General features: G+C 42.8%; 1 protein-coding gene across 2 annotated transcripts in view; it reads right to left on the reverse strand.

Moving 5' to 3' along the window:
• LOC110320390 (calcium-activated chloride channel regulator 1) overlaps positions 1-25,888 on the reverse strand; it is a 36,222-nt gene extending 10,334 nt beyond the window's left edge. Inside the window, exons 1-8 of one of the 2 annotated variants that reach the window (XM_021196371.2) lie at positions 25,656-25,888; positions 16,226-16,402; positions 11,205-11,345; positions 10,606-10,753; positions 8,209-8,314; positions 3,848-4,028; positions 1,906-2,124; positions 889-1,116 (exon numbers count right to left, since the gene is read on the reverse strand). In XM_021196371.2, the coding sequence (XP_021052030.2) occupies positions 889-1,116; positions 1,906-2,124; positions 3,848-4,028; positions 8,209-8,314; positions 10,606-10,753; positions 11,205-11,345; positions 16,226-16,402; positions 25,656-25,715 (1,260 nt within the window). In that variant the 5' untranslated portion in view covers positions 25,716-25,888. Of the gene's footprint in view, positions 1-888; positions 1,117-1,905; positions 2,125-3,847; positions 4,029-8,208; positions 8,315-10,605; positions 10,754-11,204; positions 11,346-16,225; positions 16,437-25,655 lie in introns of both variants that reach the window. The other variant, XM_029537654.1, reaches the window with a different exon arrangement.
• Positions 25,889-26,964: the final 1,076 nt, after the last annotated feature.

The following is a 26,964-nucleotide window of genomic DNA, read 5'->3' on the forward strand; positions in this document are numbered from 1 at the left end:
TATCCAAAGTGCTTTTTACAAAATAGCTGTGTACCTAGATACACTCTTAATAGAGTACAGAGGACAGTCCATCTACCAATGATAAATACGATTATAATGGAAAGAAAATTAAATAACAGCATATGTGATCTATTGAGGAAAGTTGGACTCTACATATCACTGCAAAGATGGAACGAGACCACCATGCGAGCAAGCAGTCCAGATTAAGTCCCTCAGCCCACACTTTCCGGATGAAGAATGTATGGTCAGAAGGCTGGAGGGGAAGGTGGAGGCACATGGGATGTCTCCCGACGACTGTGTTTTCTATTTGAGTGCTGACAGGAGATCACATGTCAGCCATGGTGCTGTTAGAAGGGAGTGGACTGAGAGGACAGAGACTATGGGCGTGGGAAAGAGTCAGTGCCCAGGTATCTGAGAGCTGTGGTCATGGCTCTTGCCTGACCAAGTGCTTCAGGGACTAGGAAGTAAGAGCTGTGGCCCGATTTGGATCCCTTCGTTTAACTTCTCATAATTGTTGTGTCTCGTGAAATACCGGCTGCAGATTCCATGTTTCCCACAGGGACACAAAGTTGAGTCACCAGGTAAGGCTCAGTGGCCCTGCCGTAGAAGGCACATCAGACATACTAGGAGTGCAGAGATGTATGCAGAATCCCTGATGCATGCAGACAAGGAGAGAAGCATGAAGCGGGAGTGGGTGGGGGGTGGGATGTCCATAACTAGCTCTGGAGGTCTAACTCTCTGTACCTCTATACCCTTCCATCACCTCGTTGTCCTCGGTCATATAATTCAATCTGACACCAGCCATGTGTGGAAACTCTGGAAATGAAAATGTCATAGGAGTAAAAGATCACAAACAGTTGCAAACCACAACAATGGAGCACGCCTTACTGTAAATGCTGTCCGAAGCCCGGAGCATATAGATGTCCCTCCTACAGCTACTTTGGGTAAGCTATTGATCAGTAGATTTCTGTCAGCACCACTGTTTAACTGTTTGAGTTCGCTTTGTACATAGGCAGCACTGTCAAAGGTCACCATCCCGACCCAGGATCCCTGCTCCACAGTCTGCAGCAGGAAAAGCCGGCTTGCCTGGTTCATTCGGTTAAGACGGTCATCGTTCTGAAAGGGTAAGCAGATAAAGGCAGTCAAGTTGGCCCTTAAATAAACAGACTAATACCACCAGGTTAAGGAGTATTTAGAAGTGGCTGCCTTATAGTAAGTGTGGACTTAAGCTGTGTCCTTTTATGGTAGAAAGATACTTTCCATTTGTGCCTGGCATTTACTTTGGGTAAAATTTTAGAGTTGTTGCCTAAATAGCAAAAGGCAAAAAGCTATCTTACATAATCCCTGCAATACAGTGCATTAGTAAGAGGTCTAAATAAAGCTTATATGGAAATCTAGGCCTAGTTATGGTAGCAAATCACGAACAACATTAAGCTTACATAATTAATCAGAACTTTGCTCATGAGTTGACGTTATTTTAATTTGACAAAGGGGACAGTTGATACTGAGTCTTTGGAATGAGGAGTTGTGAGCATCGTGTGTGTGTGTGTGTGTGTGTGTGTGTGTGTGTGTGTGTGTGTGTATGCTTTTCATCACCTGGAGCTTGCTGGTCAAAGAGCCACAGGGATATTTACCTGGCTCTACCTGCCCAGCACTGGAATCACAGGTGAGTTTGGGGCCTTGAACTCATGTCCTTATACTTGCAAGGCAAGCACCTTACCAGCCGAGCTATCTCTCCAGCCCAAGATGGGCATTGATGAAGAATAGCAATGACAAAGCTATTACTGGATTTGACCCTCCTGTTATGTTTGTTCTCTACCAAGTCCAAATTATGGTCCTGGTCCAGATAGTATCGTGCACACACCTATGATCCCCATTTCAAAGATGAAGGCTCAATGAACCTACCACCATGCTGCCGGACTTATCAAGGACTAAGCACACAATTCTTTGTCCAGTTTGCAGCAGTGAGAAGGTGGGTGCGGGTGGCTGGGCTGTCATGGGAGTGGTTTGCTTGAAGTCCTCAGATTCCTGGATGACTTCCCACGTGCTTCGGAGATTGCATCGTTGGTTTTGTTCATTTGGGGCTTCTTGATTGTGATTTTTTTCTGTACAGAATTCAACCACCTGAAATTGCCAATATAATGATACATAAAACAGCAATCCACGTACTCATTAACACATCTAGCAAAACAATCCCCCAGTCTCTCCACTCCCAGGCTTGTCTGCTGGCTTATAACCATGGCGCAGTCTCGCAATGGTGCATAGCGCACCTGGGAAAGTCTTGGTCTGCAGTCTGTCTCAAGCCTGTCTTCAGCCTTATTGGATCTTGTGTGTTGTTCCGCAATGAAGGCCTGCCTGCTGTAAGGTGGCTTCCTTTACTCCTCAGGTTCTTTACCTGAGATGTCACCTTTCTTCGCCCCACACTCTTCAGTACAATCTTGTCTCTGTACCCTCACACTGACAAGCTCCGTTCCTTTACTCTCTGAACCCCAATAACCAACATGCTGCATCCAACCTTAAACACGCACCATTCCTGGTCTCCCTAGAATTCATCAGCGGACCTGTTTTCTCAGACCCCATGTCTCCATAACGATGCCACCATTCCCCCCCACCCCGATGCTTCTTCATGACCTTGCACATTTCCTATTTGATGTCAGCACTATGCCCTTGGTCAAGAAACCAGGATGCTTCTGCTCTACTCCTGTACAAAACAACCAAGATCTAGACCTTTCTTTGTGCTTCCAGTTTGTAATCTCCTCTATCCCCCAATTTCAACAAGTCATCATGATCCAAGATCTTTCCTTCACGATGCAGTCATCTGACCTTGCTGCTTGTCCAATATGTTCGCCCTGCAGCTGTTTGGGAACCCTTCCCTTCTGCTTTACCAGGTAAGACTTTTTATATTTATACCATATGTGGTGTTCTCTGTGTGTTGTGTATGCAGACGCATGTGGATGCTCATGCAAGTGTGGAGCCTGAGGTGAAGGGTAGGCATCTTTCCCAGTCACCCTCCACCTTCAGTTTCTTGAGACAGGATTTCGCAGTGAATCTGAAATCCGTCTCTTTGGCGAAACTGGCTGGTATTGACCTTCAGTGATCCACCTATCTGTATCTCTCAGTGCTGGCACCCTTGGCTTGTGACACAGGTTCTGGGGATCTGAAGTCAGGCCCTCTGAGCTCAATCAGCAGGCACTTTACTGTGTGAGCCATATCCCTACAAGACCCTTTGTGTGCTTGGTGATTACCCACACCCTGTAAGCTTTGCAGCTTTGCATAGCAAAGGCAGTGACAAACTGCAGCTTCTCCTTCACGCCCTCACCTTTCTCTGGCTGTGTAGTCTAAGTCTTTAATTTCTCTTTATCTTACTGGCTCTCAATCTTGCCTGCTTTCTTCTCCCTTGGCACAGGATTCCTTACCAGGGAGTCCCTTCCCCCTCACATGCTTTGTAAACCTGTCTTCATTCACATCCCAAATATTTTCCTCATTGTCTAGCCCTCTCCCAAAAATTGTCCCTTCAGTCCTCCATGGTCTTAGAGTGCCAGGTACAATGTCAACAGACTCCTTTGTTATCCAACTGTACATTTGGGCTATAAACCCGACAGACACATTAAATTTTGCTTCCACATGATGTCACACCCGGTGTGACACACAGCAAGAGATCTACATGTTTGCTTTCTGCATCCTAGCTTATCCCAGTGAGAATCAGCCCCCCCCCCCAACTCCAGTTTCTTCCTAAAACTGTAGTATGTCTAAAACTCGTTCTTCCCTTAGAACACCTGGGCAAAACCAAAACCAAACCATCAACACTGAATTTATGCAAGCGTGGGGGAAAGAAAAAGGCACTTACAGAGTTGATATTTTGGTTAAACATGATGGAAGCCTTCTCGTTCTGGTGTGGATCTGGTATAAACACGCAGTTGTCTTTATACAGTCCCGTTACTCTGTCAATTACGCACTTTCCGTTAGTGATACAACTGCCTCCCTGGCACCGACGAACTTGATTTTTCCCGGTAATGGCTGCCGAACACCTGAAAATACATGAAGGTTAAATGTGTGGGCAATGTAAAGGGTCTGCTACTCACCCGAAATTTCTGACTTCTGTTGGCCTTCTCTACGATTCTTTTTCATTAAACCAAGAAGAATATATATCTCCTCATATACTAACAGCACTACATTTACAAAAAAGTCATTTCTGTTGCCAGAAATTACCATAGTACGAGAAGGGCGTGACTTAGTATCAAAGTCCATAGGCTGCTCTAACCCAAGCCCCTCCCTCATTCTAGAAAGCCAGGAGTCCTCTTAGTTTCCCCACAAGACTTGCTGACATCATCTGTGTTTGTCCTAATTGTTTTATTCCAAAACCTTTTTGAACAGTGATTGAATGTTCATTGACATTTAAGTTTTTATGTTAGATGCTTATGGTTTTTATTATGAGCAGAATCCTCTTACCCATGTTTCCCTTTTAATCCACAGAACTGAGTCTATAAATAATAAAAACATAAAAGAATACTTGAAAGCTCATAAAAATGAAGAAAAGAAGAAAAAAACACGTTTCACCATCAGAAATAAACAACGTCTGGCTTGTTGAGAGATTTTCTGTGTCAATATAACAGTGCTTTGTTTTCTGATTTAAAAAAAAATATAGAGGTAGCATATTTAAAATATTAACATATAGATGTGCAGCATATTCTTGCATAATGTGGTTTTAATGATTTTTATTTTTTGGCATTATATAAGTCCATCCTAACTTACTAAATTTTCTTTTTCTTTTAATTTTTTTGATACCTAACATAAACATGTGGCAAATATATCAAATACCATGTGGACATTTGCCCATGTTTTAAAAATCAGTTGATAGGACTTGTCTAACATTTGCTTAAAATGGAGCTTTAAACATGAAATCGGTTGCTCGAGAAACTGGAGAAAATGGGAGAGTGGACACATGTCCGTCTATGGAGTCCGCTTTGATGGCTGACTCTAAACTCCATCTCTGGCCCTGTTAGCTGCATGAAATAACCTTCAAAGGGGAGATGACCTGAACTTCTGAATTTCTAGCAAAACAGACCATTTCCTAGGTTTACCAGGTTTTTCGTTTTTTTTTTGTTTGTTTGTTTGTTTTTTTATTTCTTCCTTTGCGAATTATATACTCTTCTCTTTCCCTACGTCTCTATTGGGATTTCACTTATTTTCAATGTTTTCTCTTTGCTGTTTGTTTCTTCCCCCTTTTCTTGTATTATGCTTGCCTCACACTTGTCCTGTAGCTGACAATGGCTTTGAACCCTTACCCCCTGACTTCTACCTCCAACAGGCTGTGATTACAAGTATCTGCCATCACAACTGACTTCAAATGTTCTTAGAGTGCCCACTGAGTACTACCATCCTAAAAACATAAATTGCTTTGTTTTTGTGAGCACATTTTCTTTTCTGACTCCTTTTTACCCTATTTAGTTCATGTAAAACAAAACAAAAATCCTTAATTAATGGTTACTCACATTTTTCCCTTTTCCTTTCAGCTATGCCTTTCCACTAGGGTTTTGGTTTGGTTTTTTGTTTTGTTTTGTTTTGTTTTTGAAACAGGGTCTTGCTATATAGCTCAGGCTAGCCTTGAATTCAAATCCTCTTGCCTCAGCCTCCTGAGTATTGAAATTAGAGTTATGTGTCACTGCAATCTAGTTAATAAATACACAGAAAAAACTTTCACTGCACAGAGATCTGAACACATAGAAAGATTTTTCACTACATGTAGAGTTGAGTTTAATATTTATTAATGTGATATGTATTAATGTTAACAATTCCAGTACATAGACTTTAGTACACAGATATCTCTAATTTGCATTGCATGTGTGTGTGTGTGTGTGTGTGTGTGTGTATATACTGACTGGTTTTGTGTGTCAACTTGACACAAGCTGGAGTTATCACAGAGAAAGGAGCCTTCCTTGAGGAAATGCCACCATGAGATCCAGCTGCAAGGCATTTTCTTAATTAGTGATCGATCAAGGGTGGGAGGGCCCATTGTGGGTGGTGCCGTCCCTGGGCTGGTGGCCCTGGGTTCTATAAGAAATTAAGCTGAGCAAGCCAGGGGAGCAATCCAGTAAGCAGCACCCTCTATGGCCTCTGAATCAGCTCCTGCCTCCAAGTTCCTGTCCTGCATGAGTTCCTGTCCTGACTTCCTTTGGTGATGAACAGCAATGTGGAAGTGTAAGTTGTATAAACCCTTTCCTCCCCAACTTGCTTCTTGGTCAGGATGTTTTGTGCAGGAATACAAACCCTGACTAAGACAAACTGCTACCAGCATAGTGGGGTATTCCTGTGACATCCTGACCATGTTTTTGGGAGGACTGTGGAAGGACTGTGGAACTTTGAGCTAGAAGAGCCATTGGGAAGGTAAGAGCTCTGTGAGATGTTCTGAAGGAGCTTGGAAGATAATGTTGAGAACAGTGCAGAAGATGGAGGCCTGGCTTGTGAAAGTTCAGAGGGAAGTTTAAAGACTCTTATCAGGGCCATTGCTATTTTGATTGTGAAGATTCTGTGGTTCTGGTTAGCTGGGGCTGAAGAATCAGCTGTGATTAACAAGATACCAGAAATACTAAGGTGAAAACTTGGTATTACTGGGATGATTGATGCTGGTTAGCTGGAACTACAAAATTAGTGGTGATTAAGGAGAGACCAGCATCACTAAGGTGAAATCTCCAGGGACGTGTTTCCTGTGAGCACAGAGAAGCTGTGTTCCTGATGTGGCCATGGCTGGACTTCATTTTGGCAGCCAGGCTTGGTTATGTGTCAGTCACCCAGGTGGTACTACTGGTTTTGAAACACGATGGCATAGCAGCTGGTGCTTGGCATTGAGAGGGGTCAGAAGAGGCCATTGGTGAAGGTGCAGCTTCAGTGGCAGGTGAAGGCCCAGGAATGAAGGAGGCATGCAGAGGAGTTGAGGCTTAGCATCATGAAAAGAGCCTATGAGAGTCTATTTGTGAAAATGCAGTCCACTTGCCGCAGAAGACAGCAGTGTTTTGGAGATAACATAAGACGACCACCAAGAACAGCAGCAGCAGTGGAGTACAGGCAGCTGGAGACTAAGTGTGTGCTACAAAGGGCGGAGCTGGAGAAGTGACCCAAGCCCTTGGAAGGGCCCAGAGGACCATGAGTGGATTGCAGACATTGGATGATTAGAGTTTGATTTTGCTTTTGATTGTGACTGTGCCCTGATATTTTTTCCCTCTTGAAGTAAGAAAGTATTTTAGTGGAACGCATGGTTCAGAGACTTTGAATCGTAAAAAGACTTTGAATTTCAAAAGAGATTCAGTATTTTAAAGGGATTAAAATTTTAATATGTGAGACTTCGTGAAGACTGTGGGATTTTTCAGGTTATTTAGATCTTGGGTATGAATAAGAAAGTGTAAGCATCATTTTCTCTCGTCCCCTCTGGTGTTGTGTTTTGCCCTGCCTCAGTTTTGTGTGTGACTGAATTGGATATGACGTCCTCAAATAAACAGAGACAGCTGTGACCACACTCTTGTCTTCTTACTGCCACTGTCCCTACTAGACTGTCCCTACTAGCATTTCTCTATTAAATATGACACAGACTGTTGGCTTGCGTAGATACATGACAAGAGAAACTTCTGGGCTTACAAATACTTAAGCGGTTTATTTGGAAGACAAGGGACTATGGACATTGTTAATATGTTTTGATGAATTTTCCCTTTATGGGGGCATGGCAGTCATGTTGTCTAACATGCTCCCCAGCTGTGGAAGGGGAAACAAGCTGATAGATATTTCTAGATCTTGAAAGCCCTGAGTACAAAACAGCCTCGCTCCTAAGCAAGGATCTGGTATCAATGATGGGGAAGCTCAGAAAAGACAAGCGGGAAATACTGACAACCGGAGTTTGGAATGATGCCACTGGCTGAGATTTGAAAAAATCAAAGCAACACGTGCTCATGTCAGCAAAGTGACTCTGGGATGTGGTCTGTGTGACCCAGAGACCTCAAGCAGAAGTACCTGGCAGGCTGTGCCTGGCAGTGACTTACAAAGTAGGAAACTCGGTGAACAGAACCACTTGTAAGAAAAAATCGGTCATTTTGTAGAAACATAAAGAATGCCTTGTAGATCAAAAATGAGACAGAAAACTGGTATTTTAAAAGCAATTCCAGGAAAGTTTGGTTGCATTTTTAGAATCGTTTTGGTGATGCAAAGTCAGAAGATGCATACCTCACTGCTTGGGGTTTGCCTTTGGATAAGTAGAACTTCTTGTCGTTGTTGTACTCGTTAAACACTCCCCATCGGAAGTGAGCCCACTCATGGACAAATGTCCTATCTGGGAGAAAAAAGTCAAAGAGCTGAAGATAATAAATGGGAAATAGCCCCGCACGAGAAAGAACATTCCTCTAAATGCTTATCTTGCTTTGCTTCATTATAGATTTCTAAATAATAAAATTGGAAACTTGATTTCCTGAGCGTGACCTAACATGACAAGTACACAGTTCTGTAAAATACACGTATCTGTTTTGACGTATCATGTGTCCCTGGCGTGGACCCTGAGAGCCAGGGAGTTATTCATACCCTAGTCAGGCAGCTGCCCCTCCACACACTGCTTGGTCTTGTGGAGGACACACAGGATCAGAGAGCTGCCTTGCAGCACAAGGGTTAAGTCCAACTCCTTAGGACAGTGTGGGGGTGCCTGCGCACTCCAGCCTGTTCTCTGCTCTTCACCTTGGGTCCGTCATCACAGCAAATTGCTCAGGATCTTGCTGTAAGCCAGTCAGACTCTTTTTACCTCTGGCTCTCTTTTCACAGGCTTTCTCTTGCTGGTGTCTCTCACTGTCTCTACTGTGGTAATTACTGCTCTTCTCTCAAAACCAAGCTTCTATCTAGGACTGGTGGCCAGGGTCTGTAATTCCAGCTATTCAAGAGGTTGAAGTAGAAGGATCATTATTAGTTTAAGGCTAGACTTAGCAACTCTTTTTGAGATTCTGTCTCCAAAGCATTAAGGGGGAAACAAATCCAGCCTTGATCCACCCACCTGACATCCTAACATGCTCAAACCAGACTAGGCACTCCTAAGTAGTTCTATTATATCCCATTATTTGATGCTTTGCATCTTATGCTGTTATCGAAGCTTATCTCTGTGAAGACAGGCAATCCGATTTATCTCCTGTCGTATCTGGGCACATCATATCCAGATATTATTAGGCACACATTATGTATGTTGTATTTGGATGACTCTTAGTGATTTTCATGTATCTTAGTGTTTCTGAAGTATAACTCAAGGTGGGCTGAGTTTAGATAGCTAGGTGAGAGGGCCACTCTGAGGCTTAACTCCGATCTTCTGCTATGTTCCTAGGGTTTGCACTGAATTTTCCTTCAAGTTCTGAAAAGGCAATGACTGTCTTTGAGGGCAAAGGGCTGGGGTTATGGTATAGAAAGGAATCATTTAAGGGAATGGTATGATACCCAGCTGTGGTGGCTAGAGTGAGGTGAGGACTGGAATAGCATAGTTAGATCAATTAACTCAACACATACTTATTGAGTCATGGGTCAGGAATCTTCTGTTCTAGTTATAAAAATGAAATGGAATATTATAGAACAAAGAGATATGATTCAGACCATTCTAATCTGTGATAATAATATGGGGGTTGGGCACACAGAACCAGGTCTTGCCTTTTTCTCATTCTGGAGCAGTCTAATCTTTTTTAGCCACTATTCTTTCAACACTAGTTATTCAAGAACACTAGTTATTCAGTGACTAACCACATTTGTGTATACGTATAAAGCACATATGTGGATTTTGAATATTTCTTTTGACAATTGCTCTATATAGCTCATATTGAGATGATAGTTTATTTTTGTAAGGATTGAACTTAAGGGTCTCCCTGTGCAGTTCAGGCTGATCTCATTCTCAGGACCCTTCTGCCTCAGCTGTATTCGGATTACTGGTGTGTACCAGCACCACCACCACCACACACACACGGAGGGAGAGAGGGAGGAAGGGAGAGAAGAAGAGAAGCAGAGACAGAGAGAGAGAGAGAGAGAGAGACAGAGAGACAGAGAGACAGAGAGACAGAGAGACAGAGAGACAGAGAGACAGAGACAGAGACAGAGACGGGGGGGGGGAGAAACAGACAGGCTTTGGGAGATAACCACAAGTTGACTCTGCCTGCTCTGCAGAGACTGATGCACAGTGCAGCACTATCTGGAAACTTGTTAAAAAGTGAAGAACCTGAGCCTCTCCTGAATTCTATGAAAGCAGGAATCAAATCCTGCTGAATCAGGAACTCAGATCAGGCGAGCCTGAGCACACTGTCACCATCTGGTGGCTATCATATGAACTGCAGGAAGTCAATTTAATTTAGTCGGGTGAGGTCCATAGATCAATCCATAGAAGTCTAAACAGTTTTACTGCAATTGCCTGCCACTATAGTAGTTCATAAATCCAAAATGCAGGCACACAAACCAATGTTAAATTATAGTTCAGAAATACACGTCTCTGATTCCTTGCTTTAAATGAAAACCTATGTTTCATTAACTTCATTTCTAGTTTGTCATCTGCAGGCTTATTTAGAAAGAGAATACAGTATTTAACTTACAATTGATGTGCTGAGTCCATACCTTGTGGTCCATACTGAGTCAGCTTCTTTCCTGCTAAGAAGTCAGGAGTCAGGTGAATCCTGATCCCCTTTTCTCCACATGCTCCTATATGCTCGGTGTAGGGCTCATCATTGCCTAGAGGGCTGGTGGTTGACACAAGGACATCAGCCTGAAATACAATAAAAGGTGATATTACCATTTCAGCAAACAAATTGGCCTTACAGTTGGCACATCTTTGCCACAATTTCATTTCTTCTTCACTATTTCCCCTGAAACAACCAACCAACCCACCAACCAACTGAACAACCAAGCAACTGACCAACTGACCAACTGACCAACCGACCAACCGACCAACCGACCAACCGACCAACCGACCAACCAACCAACCAAACCACCAATCAAACAAATCACCAATCAAACAAACCACCGACCAACCGACCAACCGACCAACNGACCGCCACCAACCAACCAACCAACCAACCAACCGAACAACCAACAGAACAACCAAACAACCAAATGACCAACCAAACATGCCACCAACCAACAAACCGACCAACAGACCAAACAAACAACCAGTAGATCACAGAAGAAAATAGATGTCAAAAAGAACTTGTTCTTACATTTTTGAAGGTTTCGAGTTTTGGCCTTGTATACTCAGGTTTTGCCTTCCAGCTCTCTGGAATCAAAATGGCAACATTTTTGAAGTAAAATCTTTTTCCTGTAGCTTCAAACAGGTATGGAGAAGCCTGAGTCACCATGTTCTGGGAGGAAAGAACACGCTTAACAACACCACTGAGGACAGATTGAGTTACGACAAAGTCATTTCAAGATGCATTTGTATTTTCCTTTCAAAAGCCTAGCTAGGCAGGGGACATGGCTTCCTTAATAACAGCATGCAGTCTTTCTTGAGTGTTGATCACACCACAGAGCAGTGGTGAGCAACACAGACTCTGGAGGCAGATGCTAATCCTGGCTTAAGCACTTCTTGTGAGCATTAGACACTTTCCAATTATAAGCTCAGATTTCACCACTTACAGCCTGGGAGATGTCGTGACTACCTCACAAATGACACCACACATGTGACACTAGGAAGAACAATGCTTTCTTAGCACTAGTTCTTACTGGTGCCTTCATTGCATTTGATCCTTTGACCATAAATAAAACTTAGAGAAACTGAGAACTGGGGGTGTAATTCTCCAAGCCTTGGCACACAATGGTGGAGAGAATATGAGACCTTTACCTGCTGAATCTCCTAACAGTTAAGGTAAATAGAATGTTACACATTAAAGTAACATTTATTTTAGTATAGTATTAAGAGTTAGATTTAAGGAAACAGCATCATTAGGTATTTGCAAATTGTGCATAGCTTTATTTGTCAGAAATGAAGGAGCACCAGTAGCAAGTGCCTCCGCAGGCTCCCTGGGGTGCACTGTGACCAGTGTACAGATGATGCTGTAGAAAGAAGGCATTGTGTCAGCCAGGATTGAGACTGAACATTGACAAGAAAAGAAGAGAACCTGGTGTTCTGAGATGGCCAGAGGATGTAAAGAAAGGAGAAGAGAAGTGACAGGATTAAGGCCAGGAAGTGTCTTTTGCCATGCGCGAGACTGGGTGAGCCAAATCTGTAGAATGGAGACAGCAGTGCTGTGGGGAGTGGAGTCAGGGCAGTGAGAGGCAAGAAACCAGTCAGTGACCACAGACACCAGGTTAAGAAATGCTCATTTAGGGCTGGTGAGATGGCTCAGTGGGTAAGAGCACCCGACTGCTCTTCCGAAGGTCCGGAGTTCAAATCCCAGCAACCACATGGTGGCTCACAACCATCCGTAACAAGATCTGACGCCCTCTTCTGGAGTGTCTGAAGTCAGCTACAGTGTACTTACATATAATAAATAAATCTTAAAAAAAAAAAGAAATGCTCATTTAAGTTAAAAAGGAATGGGACATAGGCATGAGGTCTGTCTATTTGAACAGGAACTATTCCACTAAGTAGCTGCTTCTGGGGGGAAAAAAAACAGGAAAAAAGGGGTCCCTGCAGGAGCAGAATCCTGGCTGCCGAAGACCTCATGTGGAGACTATGTCCAGTGGAAAAGGGCATGGAGGAGGACTGCCCATCCTGGTGTGGGGAGGTCATATTCAACCTCCGATGCAAAGCTGAGTCTTGCTCCTGCCCTTCTCCGTGGCTAAATTCGGGGAATTTATTCATGTCCTCCATGCCTACCCTCCCTCCATTTCAGACAGTGGCAACAACGATCCCCTTTCTAACTTAGAAAAAAACGCTTAGTGCTTTGCATGTCTGTCCCCCAAAGCCCAGATCCGAGCAGTCACTGAGAGAATTTAACATGCTATCTGTCTTCCAAAGATTATTTTTAAATTAAAATCAGCAAATGCTTGATGGTTGGGTATGAACTAGACTGTTTGAATGCCTGAGTACAATCCCACCCATGAAGTATGACTATTTGATGCTTGCCAAGACCAAATGCAAGCATGGGGTAAATACTCTTGTCTACACGGTTTAATAGAGGTATGTGCCATCTGCTCTGCGTTCTGAGAGTGTGACATCATATCCACACAGATGTTTAAACTCTGGCAGAGAGAAGGGCATGAGTGTGGTGTTGGTGGTTACTGGATGGGCCCAGTGTTCCCTAAGGACAAGCATAGAACATTGCTGGCTCCTGGATCCCTGCACCTGACATAATGTAGTTGCTTTGCAAATACTTGTTATGTAAATCAATGAAAGGCTCGTTGACTGACTGAGCAAATTATTGATGCATGAAAGTGGGACACTAGCACCTAGCCAGCTAGGACCTGGACTCTCTGCATTGAAGAGACACCACTGAAAGACTCCCATTGTTATTTGTGTTCTGGACACAGAGGGTGCGGGGAGGGGAGGGAAGGAGAAGTGAGGCAGAGAGAGAGACAGAAAGAGACAGAAAGAGAAACAGAGACAGAGACAGACAGATAGAAGGACAGAGAATGAGAGAGAGAGAGAGAGAGACAGAGGCAGAGAAACAGAGACACATAGAAAGAGACAGAGAAACATATATATGTAGACATATATATATAATAGAGAAACATATATATATATGTAAACATATATATATATATAGAGAGAGAGAGACAGAGAGACAGAGACAGAGAGACAGAGAGAGACAGAGAGACAGAAACAGAGACAGACAGAGAGAAACAGAGAGAGAGGTAGAGAGACAGAGATAAATAGAGAGAGAAAAATTCATCTGTGGGATGTCCTCCCAAGGCTTTGGCATGGAACAGTAGCAGTGTTGACAAGGGCCCGGAGTGGTGGACAGAGCCACTATAGCACCAACCCCTGTGCCACATCCGCAGGTGGGAGATCCCAGAACTCTGTCCTGCTGACTCAGGAGCTCTGTCCTAACAAGACAGAGAATCTCTCCTCAAAAGGAAGGTTATTGAAGCAGAGATTGAAGAGGAGAACGGCAGCTGCAGTCGTGGTGGAAGTCTCTGAACTCTTCAGACCTGGGACATCAAACAGGAGGAGTTGGCTCTTACTAAGCAGGGGCCCTCGGGGTACCGTTATACTAAACTGTGTTCTTGTTGCTCAGAAGGCAGTAGGGAAAGCCAACTTAGCTCATACAATTCAGTCATTGCTCATTTTAGAACGTTAATTTAATAACTGTGTTGAGAAATAATTTCTTTTTCAGGAGGAAACCCACCAAAGATAATGAGGGCAAGCGCTCTGAAGCGTCACCAAACTCCAAGTTGCTGTTATTAGGGAGAGTGCGCCACCCTCTCCTGGCGCATGCCCGAAACACATCGGCCGGAGACAGAAACAAACCAGCCTCGCTTCTCTTCCTCCTCACACCTTCTTTCTTTCTCCAGGTGTCTATTTCACTCTTGCTGTGGCAATCAAAAACTCACTCTAGGTTTCAGGTGACTGATCAGTTTCAGGCATGAATGAACTTCCCTGTACTGAAGACGGTCTCGTGGCCTTTTGGCGAGGTATGAGGGTTTCCTAGGAAACAGCATCATCCTTCCATCCTCCACACCCTGCTTGAGTAATAGTCTAGATAGGAACCCCTGACAGACAAGATGGTTCTTTACCCAAATGCCACTTTCCGGAGTTTGCTTCACGAGGCATCACTGGGAGACTTTTCTGGACTTTTGTTCTAGGAACTTGCTTTCAGAAGGGATAAGAAGATGACCAATGGAGGAGGGGTTCAGGGGGGCCCTAACCCTCACTGCCCAACTGTTTGCTAGATAGATTCTGAAAGAGACAGAGAGACACAGAGAGACAGAGAAAGAGACAGAGAGGAGCAGTCATTGCCTTTATTCATGTGTCCACTGGTGACCTCACCGAGGCCCCATGAATAATTCCCATCCATTTGTTATACAGATTGCCACTAAATAAGACTGAAAGTCATGAACACGGGAAAGAGGCTGTGAGATGTGAGAGGATGCTGATGGAGATGGGAGAGAAGGCAGTGTGTGTTTGTGTGTGTGTGTGTGCGCGCGCGCGCGCTACTAATCAGAATGCGTTATATACATTATGAAATTGTCAAAGAAGGAAACTTAACTTTAAAAATGATAATGAAACTAGTGATAACATGTTGCCTAATAATGAAATGCATAAACAAAATTAAACTAATACGTGAAAAAGAATAACAAATAAAAACCTAAGAAATTGAAAATACAATAAATTAATACAACAATTTTAATAAATTAAAACCATTGCTCAAGTGCACCAGGGAAACAAACAGAAGGTAGTGGTCTCAGGGGGAGCAGCTACTGTCCATTCGGCTTGGATTATGTCCTAGGTGCTGCTGTGCATTTTTTATATGCTGCTCACAAAGCACTGTAGAGGAGCTATAGTTACCAACCCATTTTATAGAGCAGGACCCTCTCTCATCACACATTGCTGACCCTGGACGTGCTATGAACAGACTGGGGACTCTGAGTGGTCTTTTAGAAAGTGTTTCCACCTTATTTTTAGCTCTTTATTTTTGTTCTGGAAGACCTCCTCTCACCCTCTACCTGACCTTTTGAATAACTCTTCCAGCTCTCCCCAGAAAAGAAAAGGAGACAAGGTGAACCCGTCCCCCACCTCTCACTCCCACCTCCCACCCTTACCTGCACTAGCCCTGAGCTGACTCTCTGCTTCTAAAAAGATGAAGAGTCCCTGCCCACTGGAAGGGTCCTTTTAAAGCCAGAGCCTTAAGTTAGGAGCCTCAGGTTCCTATTTAACATCACACGTTAGTTATAAGTAGAATAAAAACAGGGTCTAATGTGTGCTGGTGGTAACATCCTGCAAAGAAATTACCTGCTTGCAGTTACCCATATCTGCTAAATACAGCTGAATTTGCTTTTCTATGGAGCAAAGTAGATTTCACTGACAACCTTCATTTGTTAAGTGACAACAGCACATCTAACTAACTCGGAGTTATGTGCATTATACTCACCTCATTTCTCATAGAAATTCTAAAGAGTTATTGTTTTCCTTTCCTAGATAAAGAATCTGAGATTCAGACATAAAAATATCTTGCCAGCCAAGCAACTAGAGCAAGACAAATCAGGCTCCCTTCATCACAATATTCTGCCTATTGAGGCTTGAATTAGTATTAGCTAATTAGGACTTGCCAAAGCATAGGTAATTGCCACTGAAATGTACCTTTATGTGTTGAATGAGGGCTTCATCTTCCGGCACATCGTGGTCTATGGCGACGACGATGCCCTCATAGCCGTTGTTGTTCAGCTGGATGAGGGACTCACTCAGAACCCCTTGCAGAAGGTGGAGGGTCAAGAGGAAGACAGGAATCTTCATAGATCCCATCCTGCAGCTTTCCCTCTGGAAAGGGTTGGGTGTAGAAGTGTCTTTACTCCTATATATATATATATACACAGACACACACAAGGTAGATGTGGTTTTTTTCAACTTACTGGAGGTGATTTATTATAGGCCTTTAACCTCTTGACCCTAAATGGTTCTTTACCACATTTGCTTACAATAGAAGAGGAAGTGTTCTTTAAAAACCAAACTGTACTTTTAAGTGTTTCTAATGAGAAGGAATGTTGGGCTTGCCTCTGGCTGCACCAGGTGTTTGAGCAAGGGTGGGAGATCCTAATCTGGTTCTCTAGAAACACTCATCCAGGGAAAGCAGGCTGCCCATTGGAGTATCTATTTACTTACAAATATTTGTCTTGTCAGGGACACGGACCCACCCATCTCCACCCCTGGACCCCACCTTTCCAGCTTGACATTGATGCATTTAAGGAAGCTTTAGTTTCCTGTAAGGAATCTTGCCCATTTTCTCTCTTGGTGAACTCCATGTTTTTCCGCAGCATCTCTGGGATGCTCTTTCCACTCCATACACACCCAAAGCATCAGCGAGTAATTCAGATGTCACTAAGTAGTTCCCAGTGGAGAGAAGCAGTAAGACTTGCATTGCATTTTGAAAGCAAAGCAAACTTTCCCCAGTTCCCTCAGGCCCCCATTTGCTGCTCTACCCCACAGCTTCTGTCAGTCAGTAAAGTTTAAACCAACAACATGAATTTATTTCGCTGAAATTATGTCACTCTGAAACATAAATTATGGAGGTTCTGCTACCCTATAAATTATTTCAAGCTTACCAAACTTTAGAAGGAAACCCAACGTGGCCTGCCATTGCTGCTGATTTCAAATTACTTGGAAGTGGTTTTCATCCTTTTGGTCTTCAGATAGACAAAGGCATTCATCTTACCTTGTCTGTCCATTCTCTTTGACATTAGGCTCATAACAACTGAGTATTTTCCGTATGAAACAACTGAAGATGAAGGATTAGAGGGTTAAATCCTTGTCCAGATGTTTCAAAGTGCACATTCATATGAAAAGATGAATGTTTATCATACATACAAATACAAAGTTGAGATTTTTGGGTCAGAGAGATGACTGTGTGTATAAAGAAAGGCATTGCTGTCAAGGCTACATTATGCATTTGTTCTTTGGGGCACTCGTGGTGATAGAACAAAAAAGACTCCTAGAAGTTGTCTTCTAAATTTTAAATGCATGCCTTGGCACATGTACATGTACATACATTCTCTCCCTCTCTCTCTCTCTCTCTCTCTCTCTCTCTCTCTCTCTCTCTCTCTCTCTCNCTCTCTCTCTCTCTCTCTCTCTCTCTCTCTCTCTCTCTCTCTCTCTCTCACACACACACACACACACACACACACACACACACACACACACACAGTTGATTATATATACTACCCCCCACACACATATAGATTCTAAAATATGTCTCCAAACTATAGGTTTGCCTATTTTGCCCAGAATACAGGTCCACAGTTAAGTTGAGGTCTATCTGAGACTTAATCACATATAAGTAGAGGAAGGTCAACAGTCATGGAAGAATGGAAGCAATGGAAGAAGCTACAGAATTGGCCACTGCCATCCAGTAGGAGACCAGGCAAGCCAGGCTGTAGCAGTCCCTGCCCCTTGGTGACATGTCCTGTAAGGAGCTGGACTAAGAAGCCTTCCCTGCCACGGACCACTCATTGGAGTAAGGGTGGATGTTTGGTTCCTGCTTATCTCTAACAGGAGGCCTTGCCCTGGCTTGCCTGTGATAATTCGGTGTCTCCAGCAGTTGTGTGAAGAGAACGCCAAGCTTTCTAAGCCTTCCTGGGGCTTAAGAAGTCAGTGACTGCAAAAGGTGTCAGATTGTCATGTGGTGGTGGGGAACACTCAAGTCTATAAGTAGTGGATAATGACTGAGCATGTGGCCAAGGGTCTAGCAGACAGATGGAACCAAGAAAACCTGAAGATCCACACAAATGAACCTTCTGTCTTCTCTAGGAGGAACCATTTATAAACTGCTCAGATTCACTCTCAGCATATTCTGTTCCACTATTAAAGGAGGTTGCCAGTGTGTTTGTGCATGTGCATACGTGTGCATGTGTGTGTATGCGTGCGTTCGTGTGTGCATGCGTGTGTGTGTGTGTGTGTGTGTGTGTGTGTGTGTGTACAAGCTGAGAACAAGGATAAATTCAGTGATTCATAGAATCTCAAGTCAATGACTAATCTCAATTGCCTAAAACATGTGAAGTAGGAGAATTATAGTGAGTGTGCTATCAAAACCATAGACAGATACATCAGTGTCAGTCTGAAATGTCAACAGTTACTCAACATAATTAGATTGACAGGCTACATCAGTTTTACCAGATATAGTTTATCAAGTTGTCCCGAGTTTTCTTAAGACAATGGCTACTAACAACCACAAATTTTGTAATGTCGATCTTAATTACCAATTTTAGCTCTGAGATCACATGCTGAATTTCACATAGTTATACATACCTACAGCTATGTATTTCAGAATGGCCATCAAGGGTTTACAGAGGCCACACAGAGAACAAAACAGTTATCACTCAAGGCAGAGTTGGAGAGGTGCTATAGAGTCAGTCACTGAAGATGCTTAGACAGGATGCTAACAATCCCCAGCAAAGAACTGTAGACACTGAGGCAGTGAAGCAAAAGACATTCAAGGTGAGTCACAGGACCAGGTCTATGTGCACAAACAGATGGGCAGATGTATGTATGTATGTATGTATGTATGTATGTATGTATGTATGTATGTATGTATATATGTATGTATGCATGTATGGACAGATAGCAATTAACGTGAATATATAAACAATAGGGACTGCTGAGTTGAGGGCCATTGGGAACTGCCAGGAGTTCTGCCAAGGGCCATGCAGGAGAAACAACAAATGGCTTTAGAACTCTTGGAATGTGCCCCATGGCTTACCACAGCCACATGGGTGGGCCTTGGTGTGGCATGGTCCTGAGGACTGTGTGTCCTGAGGACTGTGTGTTGTCAGGGAGTGCTCTGCTTGCTGCCCACACATCCTTCTTAATCTAAGAATTAAATGAAAACTTTAAGGAGGCTTCTAGGCCCTTGCTGGACAGTATCTCTGGCATTCACAATTTTTATGCTTGATCTCTTTCAGACATTGCTGTTGGAACAGATTATAATTCTATCACCACCTTAGAGAAGGACTTAAGAGATGTAGACTGTCAGCAGTGACCACCACCCTTAGAAAACGTTTAGAAAAATAAAGTTGTTAGTGAAGCTAGGGTGAGATGCAAAAAGTCTTAGGGAAATAATATGAAGTTCAGAAAGGCACACTCATTAGTTAATCTAGGGACACTTTATGGTCAGGGAATAAGAACAATGGCAGCACTGGCTGACCTGACTCTCACTGAGGCTGGACTGGTGAGGAGTAATTTCTTGTACCCATTTTTGCCCTCAGCTTCCTGATATGGTTTGTTAGGAATTGCTGATGAGTAGATACGCATTCTGAGGATTTGAGGTAGATATGACTGACTTTTATATAAAAGTTTAGATTTGTGATTCTTTTAAGATTCTTAAAAGATTGCTTTTAAAGATAAATAATAAAATAATTACTTCTTTCTTTGTAAGGGCAAATTGCTGCTTGCTAGTAAGAGAAACTGGCTGAGAAAACTACTTTGCTTGCTTACACTTTGTTAGCCTATAACAAGTTGCTTGCTTATGAACGTACATGGGTTTTTAGGAATAATTTGTTTTCTTTACCTGTTCTACGTAATGTTATTTCTTGTACAGGTATTGGAAAACACACTGTTTTTTCATAATCATTCACTAGAAGAAAACTAAAATGTAATCACACTGTAGTTGTGTAAAAGGTTTTGCTGGGATATATATATAAGTGATGGAAAAAAGAATGAAAGATGGTTTGTCTGGACCACTGTCTCTCCCATTCATCGACTGTGTGTGCATGTGTTAAGTCTGTGTGAATGGGGGCTGGAGCACTGCCCCTTCCAGCCACCAGTCGTGTGTACTAATGTATGTATGTGTGGAATACTGGAGCCTGCTTGCTGGAGCTTTGCTCTAACCATTCTGTATGTGAATATGTATGTGTCTGCCTGTAGGTATGTATACATGTATTGTGTGTGTATGTACGAATGCATGTATATTCGTGTGTATGAAGTTATTGGACTCTGCCTTTTGTTTTGTTCATTCATTCAGTGTGTGTGTGTGTGTGTGTGTGTGTGTGTGTGTGTGTATGTGTATGCACGTGTGTGCGGGTGCGTGCGGGCGAGCTTACATGTGAATTTTCTCTCTTTCCTTCTTTTTCTCACTGGCCCCCAGAAGTTAAGAGTTCATAGTTTTTCTGCTGGCCACAGAGAGTGCCAGCCCCAGTAAACTAAGCTTTGTTCCCTTAGCAGCTTCTCCGATCCCTGGCTGCCTTTGGCCACAACCTCTGTGGATATCTGCATCTACACCGATCAGCAGCCCTAAGCACTGACCCCCACAACGGCTACCTGCCTCAGTTTATCCACCACACGGATGCCAAAAGCCAGTCATTGGCATCTGGTGCCCTTACAGGGACCTGAGGAGGTAAGACCCCTATTATTTTGAGTAGCGCAAGATAAGGAACTTGAGTATTTGGAGTTGAGTTCGCCTAGGCCCCCTGTAGGTGGAGGCTCCTTTTCAGCTGGGAAGGCTGCCCCCATGAAGTTCCTGCCAGCGCAGGTGGAGTGGGTGGAGGCTCCCATTGACTGGGAAGGCTGATCCCGAGTATTGCCTGTCCCTTTGGGCGGAAGCTACCTCCTGCTAAGCATTGACTCCACCAAAATGGAACAAGGGAAGGACAAAAGGTTTTTCACGGGCGTTATTAAACATATACTTAAGAAAAAGGAAACGCGGGCTAGTACTAGCCAGCTGACTGTATTTCTCCAGCTTGTACAGTCAGCCAGCCCTTGGTTCCCTAGACCAAAGAACTTTAGGTATTGAAACATGGGAAACAGCAGAAATATATGTAAAGAGCCGGTTTACAGAGAATGGAGGGGAGGACGCGCCTCTCACTGCACTTGCTGTTTGGAATATGCTTAAGCAGACATCAGCAGATGACAAAGAGCTCTGGTCCACTGGGGGGCCCTCTGTTCCACCTCACGAAGGGACTTCCTCCTCAGGATTTAAGAACAACGTGTATTTCTTGACGGAAAAGCATAAAGAAGATAGCTCAGGAGAAGACAGTAATGAATCAGAGGAGAACTTGATCTTGGAGAAGAAACCTGATTTGAAGGGGGAAGCAACAAAACACTGTCAACCTGAATGACCCCAACTGTCAGACTTGACAAAAGTGTCTTTCATTAAGATGTTTTATTATTTTAAAAAATATAAGCTGGGCGTGGTGGCGCACGCCTTTAATCCCAGCACTCGGGAGGCAGAGGCAGGTGGATTTCTGAGTTCGAGGCCAGCCTGGTCTACAGATATATATATGATTTTCAAAACTTCTATAAAAATATCACTGGAATTTGTCCTCCCTTAAAAATAATTACAGTGAAATTGAAGCCATTGTTTGATATTCTCAGCCTAGATGCTGCCCCAGAGTCATTAAGAAAGTTGACTTCTTCTCTAAAGTTTTATTGACCATTTTAGAGCCAGATTAGCCCTATTGCCCAGACACTAATGTTTACCTGTTGCTCCTTCTCAGACACACTGCCTTCATTATTGATGCTCATATAAGGTCTTTCCCCACACGAAAGCTTCCACACAACAAAGGGAGCTAATAATAATTACTGTTTTTAAAAGACTAGAGGACCAGCCCTTTAGCGTGTATACTAACTCTTTATATATAGTCAAGTGATTTTTCCCATGATAAAGAAATGCTTCACTGCCTTCTGGATGCTTCGCTATCCTAGCCCAGCTTTTAGAGTTACACACACGTCTTCCTTCAATTTAGACTTTTCCCTTTCTTTATGGGACACGCTTGAGTTCATTCTATGCTTCCTGGTCCTGTGTATAAAGGTAAAGATAACATGATTCCCTGACAGCTGTAGCTTTTGCTACAGAGCCTACTCAACAGAGTTATACATTACATCATCAAAACACTGCTGCTCTCAAAAGCAGTTGGCGCCATCTTTAAGAACTGTTTGGCATATCCCACCCTATGCATGTTCTCCCCATGGTAATTAACCCGCAGGGCTCATGTATGCCTCACAGTCTATACTTACGTTATTTGTGCTTCTGGGGAGGCTTTCAATGAAGTGATACAACACGTAAAACAGTGAGACACTGTTTTACAATCTCAGGAATGCCAAAGGCTTTAAAAACGGACAGTGCTCCCAGGTCTGTAGCTTTCGAACATTCCACTGACATTCCCCATAATCTTTAAGAACAGGTCATTGTGGAAAGAACAGATTAAGCTCTGAAGACTCAAATGTTAAAGTTACGAAATGGAGATTATAACTACCCATCTCCCTATCATATTTTGTAAAACAAATGATAAGTCCCATTTTAAACTTTTTGATATAAAATTTACTCCATACCTCTAAAACAATAAAAAGACCTACTAACTGGATGATAAGGACCAGATGTGTCATTCCAGGGGAAGTTTCATTTGTATGTTTTCCCAGGATTCTGCTTCACGGATGCCAGGACCTCCCCTACTGACATGGAGGCAGACACTTCTACCCCTGCTCCCTCCTCCATGCCCAGCTCAGCCATCAACATCTCCCGCTCTCCACCTGCATCGGGTACCCGATAAAAACCACTAACAATGGATGTCTGTATAACATTTCATATAAAGATGATGTTTGACTAATTACATTAATTCCACTATGAGCCCTGATATTTTTCCCATTATGTGTTACCCACCTTATGTTTCTCTGCTTGTTAGTCTTCCCTTGCCTTAATAGGAGGACTTTGCTGTATTTGCATTGAAGTGGGCTGCTAATGCTCTCTCACAGCCTGAGAGATTCATTGTTGCACTCATTTTGTATGGTGGGATTTATGTCAGCCTCAACTGCCACTTTGATAGGACAGGTGCACATTACTCATCCTGTAAATTCTTTAATTCAAAATTGTTTTTGATATTAATTACTCAGAAAAAAAAACAGAGGATTGACCAATACAGACAGTGCTCTAGAGAAGGGATTCTTTATATGGGCTCCCAAACTCAAAATGTTAAGACCCACCTGACCACCTCCTGACTTTAACTTACTTTTATTAACTTTAATTGAATTCATGTTATATCTCTGTCTTATAATGGTTCAAAAATATTTTGAGAACTGGTTCAGACTGTCTTGAGAGATGTATAAAATACTTTCCTGCTTTCAGTTGATATAGATACTCTTCATTCACAGGTTAGCACCACTGGTCATGTTCAATTCTAAGTTTATTCATCTGAGGAAATACCCAGTTCTCCTACTACTTCAGTTAAAAACTTCGTTAGAGATAATTCTTTTTGGAGCTTCTTGTTCATTTAGAAATTACTATTGAAATCATTGTTTTACATTTATTTCTGCTTCCAGTCATTTTCAGATATTTAGGAGCTGCTATCCATTTTACCCAGAAAAAAATCCATACCTTTTATTTTAATAAATTGAAAAGGGGGAGATGGTGAAAGCCATGCTGGAGGAAAGACAAACGGCTTTAGAACTCAGGGAATGCAGCCCATGGCTTACCATAGCCACGTGGTGGACCTTGGTGTGGCATGGCCTGAGGACTGTGTGTCCTGAGGACTTCATGCTGTTACAGGGTTCTGCCCTGCCTGCTGCCCTCACATCCCTCTTAATCCAAGAATTATATGAAACCTTTGAGGGGGCTTCCGGCCCCTCGCTGGGCAGTGTCTCTGGCACTCACAGTACTAATGCTCAGTCTCTCAGGCATGACTGCAGGGGCAGGTTATGATTCTATCAACGCCCTAGAGGAGAACCTAGAGATGGAGATTGTTAGCAATGACTGACACTCTTAGAAAACATTTGGAAAAATAAAGCTGTTAGTGAAGCTAGGGTGAGATATTTTACTACTGACTCAGATGTAAAAAAAAAAAAAACTTAGGGAATAATGTGAAGTTCAGCTTATTTGTTAAGCTTGAGACCCTTTATGTCAGGGAACAAGAACAATGGCAGCACTGGCTGACCTGACTCTCATTGTCACTGGACTGGTGATGAGTGATTTTTTTTTAATACCCATTTTTGCCCTCAGCTTCCTGATATTATTTGTTAAAAATTACTGATGAGTAAATATGCATTCTGAGGATTTGAGGTAGATATAACTGTTTTTCATATAAAAGTTTAGGTTTGTGATTCTTTTAAGGTTCTTAAAAGATTGCTTTTAAAGATAAATAATAAAACAAATTACTTCTTTCTTTGTAAGCACAGATTGCTGCCTGCCAGTAAGAAAAATTGGCTGAGAAAACTACCTTGCTACTTATACTATGTTAGTCTCGAACAAGTCACTTCATTATGAATGTATGTGGGTTTTTAAGGATAATTTGTTTTCTTTACCTGTAGTATGTAATGTTATATCTTGTGAAGATACCGGGGAACACACTTTTCTCATAATCATTCACTGGAAGAAAACTAAAATGTAATTACATTGTAGTTATATACTGCTTGAAAGGTTTTATTGATATATATATGCAATGGAAGAAAGAATAAAAGACAGTGTGGCTGGACCACTGTCTCTCCCATCCATCGACCGTGTGCATGTGTAATGTCTGTACAAATGGGGGCTGGAGCATTGCTCCTTCCAGCCACCAGTCGTGTATACTAATATATGTATGTGTTTCCACACTACTAGAGCCTGCTTGCTTGAGCTTTGCTTTAACCATTCTGTGTGAATATGTATATGTCTGTCTGTAGGTCTGTATGCATGCTTGTGTGTGTCTGTGTCTGTGTCTGTATGTATGTATGTATGTATGTATGTATGTATGTATGTATGTATGTATATTTGTGTATGAAGTTATTTGACTGTGCCTTTTTTGTCCATTCAATGTGTGTGTGTGTTTGTGTGTGTGTGTGTGTGTGTGTGTACATGTGTGTGTGTACATGTGTGAATTTTCTCTTTCCTTCTCTTTCTCACTGTCCCCAAGGACTTAAAAGAGTTCATAGTTTTTCCACTGGCCACAGAGAGTTCCTGCCCCAGTAAATTAAGCTTTGTCCCCTTAGGAAATAATCTACCGAGCAGCTTCTCTGATTGCTGGCTGCCTTTGGCCGCAGCCCCTTGGGTATCTGTATCCACCCTGGTCAGAGACTCTAAGCACTGAGCCCCAATTGCTGCCTGCCTCAGTTTACTTACCACATGGATGCCAAAGCCAGTCATTGGCAGAGTTCTCTTCATGTCTGTCCCTCGATACATGTCTTGGGTGGTCAAATGACAGGACAATAGTTACATCACCACTGCAGTGTTAGGTGTCCCTCTTTTCTTGGGTAACAGGTGAGGATGTTGTGTCTTATTCATTTGACTGCCCTTGATAAGGTCATGGACCTGGTTTTTCTGCTATGGTTTTGAATGTCCACATGCCCATGTGTTCTTAGTTGCTTCTGTGTGTTCTTAAGTCGTATTTTATTACTTGTACAAAAAAGTTATTTATTAGCCCCATGCCTCGTGGTTCATGTTAGGCCAATGGCAGCGTCCACATGCACAAACAAGATGCAGATTCAGTCTGCCTCAACCTTTGCACTCAGAATGGAATCAAAGTGGAGCAGACTTTGCTGCACTGTCCTTGCTGCATGCTGGTGACAGTGGCTCCTGTGACATGGCCTTGCTCTCAGTATGTGCCTTCACAGACTGACTTGGCCTTCCATGGTACAGCAGGCTCAGCTAAATGTCCTGACTTAGTGTGGCCACTGTGGAAGCTGTGGCTGCTCTTCTGCTCTCTCTGTGGTTCCCATGAGCGACCTGTTGCATTCATAGAGTCCTTGGCTCAGATAAAGAGCTACGACATAGCAGCTGACATCTGTCTTTCCAAGCCAGCTCTATGGGTCAAACAACATAGATCTCAAATGCAGGAAATTAACATTCTGAGGGGCAATCTTTTCCCAAAGATGGAACATTTGCAGCCTCGAACAACTCCCCTTTCTGAGGCAAAATCACCCGGACAATAATCACTGTCTGGCCATTGGTTAACTTTGCCTGGTTTGGATCTGCTCGTGAGCATGAACTCACATTATGAAGTTTTGTGCCTGGCTATTGTGACACAGCATGTACATGTGAAATTCAGCCTTGTTTTAGGTGGCAGTGATATGTTCTCTTTCCACCCTATTCTTTGTAAAAGCACGCCCTAGTACATTTCCCATCTGTTGTTACAGAACTTTTGTATTATTTCTAGCTGGGGCTAATGTGACTGAAGTTGTCATGGATAGAACCATTGGTGTCTGTTGCATATATTTTTAAAATCGGAACTGCTGGATCATAAGGTAAAATATCTATCTCTGTCTCTGTCTCTGTCTCTGTCTCTGTCTCTATCTCTATCTCTATCTCTATCTCTATCTCTATCTCTATCTTTATCTCTATCTATAACTCCTTTGACCAATAACCTAGTCTGAATCTTAAGTCTTTTTGATGAGGGGTTCTTTCCTTGTAGGATCTGGTTTGAACTTGAATT

The sequence above is a fragment of the Mus pahari genome, chromosome 4, assembly GCF_900095145.1.
Source record: "Mus pahari chromosome 4, PAHARI_EIJ_v1.1, whole genome shotgun sequence".
Taxonomy (NCBI): domain Eukaryota; kingdom Metazoa; phylum Chordata; class Mammalia; order Rodentia; family Muridae; genus Mus; species Mus pahari.